The sequence below is a fragment of the Tupaia chinensis genome, unplaced genomic scaffold (assembly GCF_000334495.1).
Source record: "Tupaia chinensis unplaced genomic scaffold, TupChi_1.0 Scaffold000561_1, whole genome shotgun sequence".
NCBI lineage: Eukaryota > Metazoa > Chordata > Mammalia > Scandentia > Tupaiidae > Tupaia > Tupaia belangeri.
In genome coordinates, this window is record NW_006160074.1 from 3,281,677 (window position 1) to 3,295,343 (window position 13,667).

At 41.2% G+C, this 13,667-nt stretch overlaps 1 protein-coding gene across 3 annotated transcripts in view; it reads right to left on the minus strand.

Annotated features, from left to right (window-relative positions):
• Window positions 1-13,667, minus strand: part of CKAP5 (cytoskeleton associated protein 5) — a 109,914-nt gene that overhangs the window by 78,422 nt on the left and 17,825 nt on the right. For all 3 annotated transcript variants that reach the window (XM_006157791.3, XM_006157792.3, XM_027775413.1), the window contains exons 5-7: window positions 3,524-3,695; window positions 2,794-2,926; window positions 1,871-1,971 (exon numbers count right to left, since the gene is read on the minus strand). In XM_006157791.3, the coding sequence (XP_006157853.1) occupies window positions 1,871-1,971; window positions 2,794-2,926; window positions 3,524-3,695 (406 nt within the window). The remainder of the gene's footprint in view (window positions 1-1,870; window positions 1,972-2,793; window positions 2,927-3,523; window positions 3,696-13,667) is intronic.

Here is a 13,667-nt window from a genome sequence, read left to right on the forward strand (position 1 = left end):
AAAAAAAAAAAAGTTTTGTTTTTTTTTTGTGTGTGTGTGTGTGAGAGAGATTTTTTTGCTACAGGGACACATGCGCTCAGAGACACAGGGAAAGACAGAGAGATAGAAAGCAAGACATCACTCCCTGGGGGTGGAGGGAGGAATGGCCAAGCTGTAATCCCTTCTCTTCCATTCCCCTCCTGGGATTTGAGGCATGCACTCACATGTGCCTGGCGTGAGTTTTAAGTCACCAAGTCCAGGACTTGAATCGTGGTTTACTACATGGGAGTCCAGCAATGTAACCAATATGCCATCCACTGGTCCCTCAAATATTTATTTGTTAATCAGAAGCTGACAGGATACTCAAACTGCCAAAAGCAGAGACAGAAAGATCTTCAATAAGTAACTACTAGATCTTGGGCCAGCAGGTAGTATAGAAATAAGGGCGCTAGATCCCACATGGCCTGGACACCACATTGGTGACTGCATGGTTTGAGTCCTGGACTCGGTGGTTTGAAAATCATGCTGGGATAGTACATGGGTGCATGCCCGTGTTTGCCTCAAATCCCGAGAGAAAACTAGAGGAGAAGGGATTGTGAAGTGGCCATCCCCCCAAGGGGTGATTTCTCTCTCTCTTTCTCTCCTCTGTCTCTTTGGCAAATGCACATACCCTATAGCAAAAACTAAAACTAAAAAAAAATAATGACTATTAGGTCTTAAGCACCATGAATGGAGAAGTACAAGGAGTACAGAGCAAGAGGACGTAACAAAGTGTAGGCAGTAGGCAGGCTCTCCCCTAACGAGGGATGGTTAGGCTAGATCCAGAGAATAAAGAGGTATTTCTAAGTGAATGATGGGGAGATGATGTCATAGGCAGTAAAAACAACTTATGTGGGGCCAGATGTGGTGCAGTGGCAACACAACTGGACCCACATGAGAAAGGTCCTGGGTTTGTGTCCAGGGACCTCACTGAGCACATCAATCATGCACATGTGCCCATGACATGTGCCCATAACCCAAGTCAGCTGACACTGGGGATGGATCACAGCATGAAGACTCTGTTGGGGGTGTCTCTCGCACACACGTGTACATGTGTAGAAATAAGTAAATTTAAGGAGAGGAAAAAGGACAGCATACATAAGATCCAGAATTTCGAAAGGTAGTAAGTGGCGGATTTGCTGCTGGTTGTGTGGAGCATGGCTGGAGCATGGAGACTGAGAGCAATTAGCAATGCGGCTAGAAAATAAGGACGGGCCTCAACGGTGCCACGGGTGGCCTCGAAGGTCTCAGGGTGCTTTCGGATACCATCTCAACATCCTACAACGCACAGGAGAGCCCCACCAACACAAAGAATTACCTGGCAAACATGTCAACAGTGCCCAGGTCAAGAAACCCTGAGGTAAAGCAGTGGCAGTGGGGATAGAGGAAAGGGGATGAAGTTGAGAGGCAGTGAATGAAAGGAAATCAAGAACAACGGTCAACGTTTTGGCAAGGCATTAGAAGTAGTAGTATGGGGGACCAGCAGTTAGCGTAATGGCTATGGACTCCCATGTAGTTGACCGCGGTTCGCGTCCTGGACCCGGTGGCTTAAAACTCACGCCAGGCACGTGTGTGTGTGTGCCCAAGATCCTGAGAGGAGAATGGAGGAGAAGGGATTGCGGCGTGGCCATCCCCCCTGTCTGGCGAGCGCACGCGCCCTATAGCAAAAACCTCTCCAAAAAAAAGAAAAAAAGTAGTAGTATGGGATAAAGAGGGAGAAGTGACTAACTCAGTCTGCTAGGGAAACTGTGAGGTGGAAGGGGGTGCCTGAGGCAAGGACTCAGCAAAGCATTCTCTTAGTCTACTCAAGTAATGATTTAAGAATAAGTAAAGCGGCTAAACCATTACTTACAATTTTGTCATAAAAGTCTTTGGGAAGTTTGGAAAGGATTTCTACTGCTTCCAAAAGCTCATAAGCATCTATCTGTGGCACTTCATCACCATCATCACCACCTGCAAAAAGAAAAGCAAAATGAACCTTAAAAAGAGAGGTAATAGGGGCTAGTAGGCAGCGCGGTGGTTAAGGGTGCTGGACTCCCACAGGGCCAACTGTGGTTCGAGTCCTGGACCTGGTGGCTTGCTTTCTCACTCCCCCACCCCTTCCTCATGCTCTGTACCTCTCTGGTCAGATTTAAATAAATAAATAAAGCTAAATAAAATAATCCTTTAAAAAAACAAGAGAGAGAACAGAGACTAGCAGATGGCATAATGGTTATGTTTCTCGACTCGTGCAGTTAAACACGGTTCAAGTCCTAGACTCGGCAGCTTAAAACTCACACCGGGCATGTATGCATGCATGGCCAAAATCCCAAGTGGAGAACAGAGGAGAAAGGATTATGGTGTGGCTACTCCCCTGCGCCCCCAGGAGTTGATTTCTCACTTTCTGCCTCTGTCTCTGTCTGTCCAGTGCATCAGTTATCAGTCCTTTTGCATCCCTGATGAAATCGTAATATGGAGGGAACCAGAGGTTTTTTGTTGTTCTTGTTTGCTACAATCCCCCTCCCTTGGTACTCCAGCTGACCAGACCCTGGACATGCGTGCGTACACACAGTATGTTTCAGACCCACTGCAGTGGGCACACAGTTTGCAGCTCCGCAGTCTGGTAAGCTACCAACTGCACCACACAGGCCGGGCACAGGATCAGACTTACTGATACCATATCCAACTTGCGTTTGATTAGGGCAGCCCTATAAAATACATCTAGTGAACAGAGATTCTGTGGCAGTGCCATTTCTTACTATGTTTCACAGAAACCAGTGTTCAAAACTGGCTTACCTCCTTCGGCATCCCCACCAGCAGACTGCTGCTGCTCCAACTTAGCTTCCAGTTCTTGCTGGGAACGCAGAAACCGGCTTGGTTTAGGAGCACCTGTTGGTAGTTTCACCCATTCTTCTTCTAGTTCTTTCAACTGTAAATATCGCAAAAGATAAATTTAAATTATACAAAGTTTGTAAAGCAAGCCAAACCAACTTATGTTTACTAACTGAAGATGTATTCTAAGCACTAAGGAAGAGGAATAAAGTCTGCTTTTGAGGACATTGTCACTAGTTCATGAATTCAGATAATTTGCATCAGAGGTCTCTAAAACCAATTGTAATAAAAGGCCAGATAGGGGCCAGATGGTGGCATGGTGAATAAGATGCTAGACTCCCATGTGGCTGACTACAGTTTGAGGCCTGGACCCGGTGGCTTGAAAAGCATATCGGCTACATGTGCATGCATGCCCAGAATCCCAAGAGGATACCGGAAAAGGAATTGTGGTAACATCTGCCACCCAACAGAATAAAGGGATCTTTTATACTGCTACATACTGAAATCACTGAATACATACTAGCCAACTTGAGAGGACAAAGTAGTATCAGAGAAAGTTAGCTGTGCTCAGAAATATGAACTTTTCTCCAAATTAAAAATGAAAAACAATTATTTATAAGAACAGAATCTCAACAATGACAAGAAGGAAGTATCCTCACATTAACCTTATGCAATCAGGAATTCTGTGCCTTACCTGGACAGAGTTTATATTTTGTAAGGGGGGTCTCAGGGCATCTCGAATCCATCTGTAAATCTCTACAGCAATTAATTTGGCTTCATCTCGAACAGCCTTTTCTCGAGACTCAAAGAGTTTTGGCAACACTTTGATAATTGGCTTCAGCAAGATGATTTTGGAACCAAATTCACTAGAAAAAAATTGAAAAAAAAGAGAAAAACCTGTCAACGCACAATGTGCTGGGGTAAAGTAACTGTCTTCATTCATTCGAACAATTTCATACCTACTTATAGTTACACGGGTTGAGTTATCTAAGACAGCAAAAGAACCGCATATATACTTAGGTATCATTCTCCCAAGAATATTATTAATGCCCAGGGCCCAAAAGAATAGTACTATTTTTTTTTTTAAGAAAAGCAATTATTTATTTAATTTAATTAATTTACTTATTTTTAATTTGCTACAGGGCACATGTGCTCATGAGAGAGGGAAAGCAAGAAAGCAAAGTGCCAGGTACAGGCCTCAAACCCTGGTCAGGTATTTGGGTATCCAGCACCTTAACCACCACACCACCTTTTGGCCCCAATAATAGTACTATTTGAAAACTAACTTTGTAGATCATCAAACTAGGAATAATCCAAGCTTATAAAGGACCAGAACAATGTAATATCTTACTAGACATTACATGTGATATTACATATCAAAGTTTGCTATTTAAACAAATTGATTTATAAATATTTACATAAGCAAAATCTACTTTTTTTTTTTTTTTTGAGAGGTTTTTGTTATAGGGCACATGCACTTGCCAGAAAGACAGAGAGACAGAAAATGAGACATCACTCCCCCAGGGGGGATGGCCATACCACAATCCCTTCTCCATTCTCCTCTTGGGATCTTGGGCATGCACACACATGCGTCTGGTGTGGGTTTAAGCCATTGAGTCCAGGACTCGAACTACAGTAGACTACATAGGAGTCCAGTGACATAGCCACTACGCCAATTGCTGGTCCCAGCAAAATATACTTTAAATAAACTTTCTTAACCTATTTTATTTTATATTTTTTAAAGACTTATTTAATATTGTTTATTTTATTTTAATTTGACCAGACAGGGAGGGAGAAAGAGAGGGAGAGAGAGAAAGTGAGAAAACAAGCCACCAGGTCCAGGACTCAAACTGTGGCCCGCTATGTGGGAGTCCAGCGGACTTAACCACCATACCACCTGCTGGCCCATACATTTTATTTTACCTTTGATCACATTTATCTTTACAATGTACAACATTGCTTTTTTGTTTTTGCTTTTTGCTATAGGGCGTGTGCACTCGCCAGAGACAGAAAGACAGAAAGCGAGAAATCATCCCCCAGGGAGGATGGCCATACCACAATCCCTTCTCCATTCTCCTCTCAGGATCCTGGGCACGCATGCACACATGCCCCGTGTGACTATAAACCTTCATATCTGGGACTCAAACCGTAGTTGACTACATGGGAGTCCAGTGACATAGCCATTACACCAACTGCTGGTCCCCCAACATTGCTTTTCTACCATGAATATCATGCATATCAGTCAGGATAAAGATTGTTACTATGTACATTATCATCAGCAAATAGGTTTTCATTTTGTCAATTAAATGTATTTTTCCCCTTCCCATTCCCCTCCCTTGACTATCCGCCCCCCTTTACTTTCTCTAGTATCTATTGCTGCCCTCCCTGCTTCTATACCTTCCAAATTCCAGTTTCTACTATAGAGTGCAGACAATTGGTATATACCGAGTGGAGACAAAGTCTGTCTTTCATAGTCTGGTTTGCTTCACTTAGCATTGGGTCTTCCATACTCATCCGCTTTGTATCAAATGTCAGAGTCTCATTGTTTTTCATGACTGAGTAGTATTCCAGAGTACACAGGCCACATTTTCCAAACCAATCATCTATTTTTGGACATCTGAGTTGATTCCATATCCTAGCGATTGTAAATAATGCTGCAATAAACATAAACTTGCAAGTGTTTTTCTGACTGAGGGTTTTTCTATTTTCTGGGTAAATTACCTAAAAGAATTACTGGGTTGTATGGCAGTTCTATTTCTAGGTTTCTGAGAAATCTCCACAGAGTTCTCCAAAGTTATTGTACTAGTTTGCATTCCCACCAACAGTGTAGGAGACTTCCCTTTTTACCACAATCTTGCCAGTACTTATCATTATATATTTTCTTAATTTTAGCCATTCTGACTGGGTTAAGTGGCATCTCATTGTGGTTTTTTTTTTTTTTTGAAGAGATTTTTGCTATAGGGCGCGTGTGCTCGCCAGACAGACAGAGAGACAGAAAGCTCCATTCTTCTCTCAGGATCTTGGGCACACACACACACGTGCCCAGCGTGAGTTTTAAGCCACCCGGTCCGGGACGCGAGCTGCAGTCGACTGCATGGGAATCCAGCGACATAGCCATTACGCTAACTGCTGGTCCCCTCATTGTGGTTTTGATTTCTATTTCCCTTATGATAAGAGATGTCAATCATGTTTTCATATGCTTTTAAGTTGTCTGTATGTTTTCTCCAGAGCTAGCCTGTTCAGTTCATTTTTCCTATATATTAATTTGACTATTTTTTGTGTGTAAGCTGCTTGAGTTCCCTGTATATTCTGGTTATCAGTTCCTTATCTGAGGTATAGCTTGCAAATATGTTCTCCCACTCTGAGGGCTGTCTTCTCACTCTATTTACTGTTTCTTTTGCTGTGCAGAAGCTTCTGAGCTGAATATGGTCCCATTTGTCTATTTTTTGGGACTATTGCCTGTGTTTTGGAGGTCTTCTTTAAGAAATCGTTGCCTGGGGACCAGCAGTTAGCATAATGGTTATGTCGCTGGACTCCTACGTGGTCGACCGCGGTTTGCGTCCCACACCTAGTGGCTTAAACTCACGCCGGGCATGTGTGTGCATGCCTAAGACCCCAAGAGGACAATGGAGGAGAAGGGATTGTGGTGTGGCCATCCTCTCTGCGGGGGGGTGATTTCTTGCTTTCTGTCTCTCTGTCTGTCTGGCGAGTGCACACACCCTATAGCAAAAACCTCTCTAAAAAAAAAAAAAAAGAAATCTTTGCCTGGGGCCAGCATGTGGTATGGTGGTTAAGGTGCTAGAATTCCCACATGGGCTATTGTGGTTCAAGTCCTGGACCTAATAGCTTGCTTTCTAGCTCTCCCTCTCTTTCTCTGGTAAAACTCATGTGAAATAAATAAATGAATAAAATACTTCTCTTTAAAAATAAAAGAAATTTTTGCCTACTCCAAGGTCTCTAAGAGTTTTTCCTGTATTTTCCCCCAGTATTTTTATAGTTTGAGATTTTTATGTTCAGATTCTCAATCTGTTTTGAGTTAGTTTTTCTTAGTAGTCAGACATAAGGATCCAGTTTTATTCTTCTGCAGGTGGACAGCCAGTTCGTCCAGCACTATTAACTAAAGAGATTTTCTTTTTCCTACTGGATTGTCTTACGCTCTTTGTCAGGGATCAGTTGGCTATACGTTTTGGGGTTCATTTGAGGGTTCTCAATTCTGTTCCATTAGTCTACCTGTCTGTTTTTGTACCAATACCATGCTGTTTTAATTATCAGAGCTTTGTGATATGTTTTGAGGTTGGGAAGTGAGGTGCCTCCTACTTAATTCCCTTACACAGTAGTGTTTTGGCAATACAGGGCTTTTTATACTTTCAGACAAATTTTGTGATTGCCTTTTTTCTAATTCTGTGAGGTAAGAAAACTACCAGAGATATTCCATCTCTGGTAGTTTGATTGGGCTTACATTAAATCTGTAGGTTACTTACAGTAGGATTGACATCTTGATTATATTAATTCTTCCAATCCAGGAACATGGGATATGTTTCCACTTTTTTTTTTTTTTTGAGAGTTTTTTTTTTTTTTCGCTATAGGGCGCGTGCGCTCGCCAGACAGACAGAGACATAGAGACAGAAAGCGAGAAATCTCCCCCCAGGGGGGATGGTCACGCTGCAATCCCTTCTCCTCCATTCTCCTCTCGGGATCTTGGGCACGCACGCACACGCGCCCGGCGTGAGATTTAAGCCTCCGGGTCCGAGACGCGAACTGCGGTCGACTACGTGGGAGTCCAGCGACATAGCCATTACGCTAACTACTGGTTCCCTGTTTCCACTTTTTTGTATCATTTTTAATTTCTTTTTTCTAGTGTTCTATAGTTTTTCTTGCAAGATCTTTGACATCTTTGGTAAGGTTTATTCCTAGATATCTTACTGTAAATGGGATTTCTTTCTTTGGTTCTGTCTCAGTTTGTCCATTGTTGGTATAAAAATGCTATAGATTTTTGTATGTTTATTTTGTATCCTGCCACTTTACTATATTCATTTATTATTTCCAGGAGTTTTGTGTGGATTCTTTTGGATTTTCTATGTATAGCATCATATCATCTGCAAACAGAGATAACGTCACTTCTTTTTTTCTATTTGGATGCCTTTTATTTGACTTTCTTTTCCTGTCTAATTGCATTGGTGAGAACTTGCAGCACTACGTTAAAAAGGAGTGGAGAATGTAGGCAGCCTTGTCATGTTCCAGTTTTCAGTGGAAAAGCTTTTGGCTTTTTCCCATTCAGTATGTTAGCTATGTGTTTTTCATAGATGGCTTTTATTGTGTTGAGGGAGTCCCTTCTAAGTTTATTTTGCTGAGAGTCTTTAAAATTATTTTTAAATTTAATTCCATTCGTTATTATTATTTAATTTGACCAGACAGAGACAGAGAAAGAGAGAAAGGGACAGTGAGAGAACAAGCCGCTGAATCCTGGTCAGCCATGTGGGAATCAAGTGCCTTTAACCAGTATGCCACCTGCCAGCCCCTTTGCTAAGTGTCTTAATCATGAAGGGGTGTTGCATTTTATTGAATCCTTTTCTGCATCAATTGATATGATCATTTTTTAAAATAATTATTTAACTTTATTACTATTTTAATATTTCCGGGTGTGTGTGTGTGAGAAAGCCTCCAGGTCTAGCCATATGGGAATCAAGTGCCTTTAACCAGTATGCCACCTGCCAGCCCCTTTGCTAAGTGTCTTAATCATGAAGGGGTGTTGCATTTTATTGAATCCTTTTCTGCATCAATTGATATGATCATTTTTTAAAATAATTATTTAACTTTATTACTATTTTAATATTTCCGGGTGTGTGTGTGTGAGAAAGCCTCCAGGTCTAAGACTCGAATCGCCATCAGTCATGTGGTAGTCCAGTGCCCTTAACTGCCATGCCCACCTGCCAGCTTCTGATCATATGTTTTCTAGCTTTCCTTTTGTTAATGTGATGTATTACATTTATTGTTTTGTGTATATTGGACCCTCCTTGCATCCCTGGTATAAACCCTACTTGGTCATGATGTATAATCTTTTTAATATGTTGTTAAGTACAAGTTCCTAGTATCTTGTTGAGAATTTATGCACCCATATTCATCAGGAATATAGGCCTGAAGGTTTCTTTTCCTGTCATGTCCTTGTCTGGTTTTGGTATTAAGATAATGGAGGCTTCATAGAATGAATTTGGGAGGGTTTCTTCCTTTTGAATTTTTAGAAATAGTTTAAGGAGAATTGGGGTTAGTTCTTCTTTAAAGGTTTTGTAAAATTCAGAAGTAAAGCCATCAGGACCTGGGCTCTTCCTTGCTGAAAGTCTATTTATTACTGATTCAATCTCAATGCTTGTTATGGGTCCATTCAGACTTTCTATTTCTTCCCAGTTCAGTCTTGGTAAGTTACACGTGTTGAGATATTTGTCCATCTCATCTAGATTTTTGTTTGTTGGCATATAGTCACTCATAGTATGCTCTGATGATATTTTGTATTTCTGTTCACTTTATTTATTTTACTTAAGAATTATTTTATTTAACTTTATCTAATTTGACCAGAAAGTGACAGAGAGAGAGAAAGAGAAAGTGAGAAACCAAGCCACTAGGTCCGGGACTCAAAGAACAGTCGGTCATGTGGGAGTCCAGCGCCCTTAACCACTATACTACCTGCCGACCCTTCTGTTCACTTTAAATAAACTTTTAATAATTCCTATAATTAGGGTACTTCACTAAACTACATAGATAAAATCTTGGCAGTTATTATTTCATGCCTGTTTTTCAGCTATCATAACCGTGGGTAAGTGAAATCTCTCTTTGCTTGAGTTTCCCATGGGGAAAACAGCTGCATTCTCATTTCATTTAAAAAGCTAGTATAGAGGCCAGCAAGTGGTGTGGTAGTTAAGGTGCTGGACTCCCACACGGCTGACCACAGTTTGAATCCTGGAACTAGCAGCTTGAAAATCATGCCAGGCACATGCGTGTGTGTGCCCAAAATAATCACAGAAGTAGACTACAGACGGGACTGCAACATGGCCATTCCTCACCTTCCCTCTCACTGTCTCTGTTTTTTTCTGGCAAATGCACATGCCCTATGGTAAAAACACCCCAAATACATACATACACACACACATATTAAAAGCTAGCATATTTAACCTTGTATATCTGTCATATTTTTAAATTCCTCGTTGGTCAGTTTCAACTTTTTGTTATCACTCCTAACATTTATAAAACAAATTTTAGAGCAGTAAAGCTTTAGTTATGCAATAACATTGAATTCTATATGAGTAGTATATATTATTATTATCATTTTTTAAAATTTGCTATAGGGTATGTGCACTTGCTGGAGAGACATGGAGCATAGGAAGGAGAAAGAATAGAGAGGGAGAAAGTGAAAAAGCACTCCCCAGGGAAGACAATCAAGCCACAATCCTTTCTCCTCCTTTCTCCTCAGGATTTTGGACTTGATTTCGTATCTATCCAGCATGTGTTTCAAGCCACCAGGTCCAGAACTAGAATCATGTAGTAAGTCATGTGAGATTCAGCCATTTTAACCACCATGTCACTAGCTGGCCCCCCAGATACATTATTTATTATATAATGTGCACAAATTTATATCATGTGCAGAAATACAACAAAATTGCTCAGTATTACCTACTGGTATATGCCAACAAAGTCAAAGAAACTGTGAGAAAACTTTCCCTAGGAGGTGATTTATAAAAAGATAATTTGGTATGTGATATAGTTTAAGTATAGATTTCATTATATGAAAAACTACTTACTCTCTAAGATTTCCCCATTTTTTTGGCCATAGGGCACATGCTTTTGCTGGAGGGAGAAAGGCAAAGTGAGAACCTCTCTGGGGGGATGCTCAAGCCCTTCTCCTCCACTCTCCTCTTGGGATTTTGGGCACACATTAACATGTGCCCAGTGTGATTTTCAAGCCAGCGGTGCAAGACTTGAACCGTGGCTGGCCATGTGCTAGTCCAGTGCCTTAACCACCATACCATGTGCTAGCTTCAACATTACCTTTGAAATGGTCTTCGTATTATTATGAAAGAACATTTTAAAATGGCTCAGCTAACCTTTAAAACTAAAGAAAAGGAACCAGCAGATGATGTAATGGTTATACTGCTGGACTCCCATTTAGTCAACTGTGGGTCAAGTCACAGACCCGGAAGCTTGAAACTCACGCTGGGTGAGTGTGTGCGTGCATGCGTGCATGTGTGTACCCAAAATCCTGAGAGGAGACCGGAGGAGAAGGGACTGCAGTGTGGCTATCTCCCATGGTGAGGTGATTTCTTGCTTTCTGTCTTACGGGAGAGCGTGCATGTCCTATAGCAAAAATCTCTCTTACAAAAAATACACACACACACAAACACACACAAACCCTAAGGAAAAAATACATTTTGATAATAATAAGCCACTTTGCTTTGGGGATGTTTAAACACGAAGACAGAAAACATCTAACATTTGGATCTCTTCAATCTTCTTTTACATTACATTGTTTCATCTGATTCTTTTTTGTTTCATTTTTTTGGAGAGGTTTTTGCTATAGGGCACAGTGCACTCGCCAGAAAGAAAGAAAAAGAGAGACAAAAAGCGAGAGATCACCCCCCGGAGGGGATGGCCATGCCACAATCCCTTCTCCTCCGTTCTCCTCTCAGGATCTTGGGTATGTACCTGGTGTGAGTTTAAGCCACCGGGCCCAGGACTCAAACTGCAGTCAACTACATGGGAGTCCAGCAACATAGCCATTATGCCAACTGCTGGCTCCGTGATTTTTCTTTTTTGGTTTCTTTACTGTGGCCTGTTTCTGAGAGATAGAAATAAACAGAGCAAATGCACATGGAAAATAAGCCACCTTAAGAAAACAAAACCTAATTTTAACACTAAATATATTACTACAGGAAAAAACAAATGGTTCTGGAACCCTGTTTCGGAGGCCACAGAAAGTTTCTGGTCTCCTGAAGCTTTCACCAACAATGACAGCTGGACGGGCTCTGGAACCTAGAAGGGAGCAGTTAGCCTTCAATTTCTTGAAGGTCCCAGGGCTACTTAGTTCCACTGTAGATTCTGAAGTACTTTAGGACAAATAATGAGCCACAGAGGGATGGAACTAAATAAAAACTCCTCTAAGGAAGACCGAGTAAGAACACCTAACTTGTTCTTTTCCTACCTTTATTCTCCCAGTTGGCTTAAAAATGAAATAACCAGTTTACAGCATTTCAGATTAGAAACTTCTAGTGCAAACACAAAAAATTACAGAATAAATATTTTTATTAAGACATTACTAAGGACAGAAAAGATATCCTGATAGAAGCACAGACCTGATAACTAAGTCAATTTCTCAAATTTCTAAAATAACATAATGAGCTTACTATTTTCTTTCTTTCTTTCTTTCTGTCTTTCTTTCTTTCTTTCTTTTTTTTTGGAGAGGTTTTTGCTATAGGGCACATGCGCTTGCCAGACAGACAGAGACAGAGAGACAGAAAGTGAGAAATCACTCCCCAGGGCGGATGGTCACGCCGCAATCCCTTCTCCTCCATTCTCTTCTCGGGATCCTAGACACACATGCACATGTGCCCGGCATGAGTTTAAGCCACTCGGTCCGGGACTTGAACCGCGGTTGACTACGTGGGAGTCCAGTGACATAGCCATTACGCTAACTGCTAGTCCCATCTTACTATTTATTCCTCATAAAAACACGTGCTTACTACTCCATAAAAGGCTACAAATAAAACAACAAAAAACTTTATCACGGTGTGTGTGTGTGTCAGCAGGTGGCATAGTGGTTAAGGTGCTTGACTTCCAAGTGGCTGACCGTGGTTTGAGTCCCGGACCCCACAGATCGAAACAAACGCTGGGCGCATGTGTGTGTGTGTCCCCAAAATCCTGAGGAGAGAATGGAGGAGAATGGAATGCATCATGGCCACTAGCCCCCCACCTGCCCTGTGACTTTCGCTCTCTCCATGTCTCTCAGTCCTTCCTACAAACGCCAGGCAACCTATAGAAAAAACGATTTAAAAACAAAAAACTTACCACAAAATCTAAGTGAAAGGTAAATTTTATAAAAGAACATGATAACCAAAAATAAGACAAATACAAGTTTAAAACTTGTAAAAGTAAAATTATTAAACTCAGGTTAACAAAAATCAAGTATTTTTATACTTTCACATAAAATACCCAAATAAGTATTTTCTCTAAGACATAAGCCACACACAAAACTGTAAGAGTTGAGCTGGGATGATCTTCCTGGTTAGGATTTTGCTTTCTAAACTACCTTGTCCCCTTGTCTGGGGACAGGATCAGATGAGAAGGACTGTCAAATCACAACAAACAAGTGATCTGTCTAATTCAGATTTCCGTAGCAAATCACAGCCATTTGTTCCTGAAAGAGATCTCATTCATGAAAAGCCTCAATGCCAAACAACAAAGGATTCTAGGGTTGAGAATAACTTATTACATAAGAGTAAAAGCTATTTTCTATTTGCTGTTACTGTGCTTCTGTTTAAAGGCATATAGCACTTATTTCTACTTTACTAAAAAGGCACCTAAATAAAGACTTTCTTTAGCCAGCCAACTGTGTCTTTAGCCAATATTTCAAAGAACCTAACTCCCTCCTTGAAAACAGCATGAGGAAAAGCTGCATAAATACCTGAGGAGTGTTTTCCCACAAGGCCAGTTCCGAATCTGAGAATATACTAGCGATTCCCCTGCCGTTCTTCATCAGAAAGGAGCTCAGATAAAATCACCACAGGACACACTTGAGGAATGGCTTTACCTTTTCTAGGTTACTTTCCCAGTTCTTGTGGCATGCCAGTTCAGCA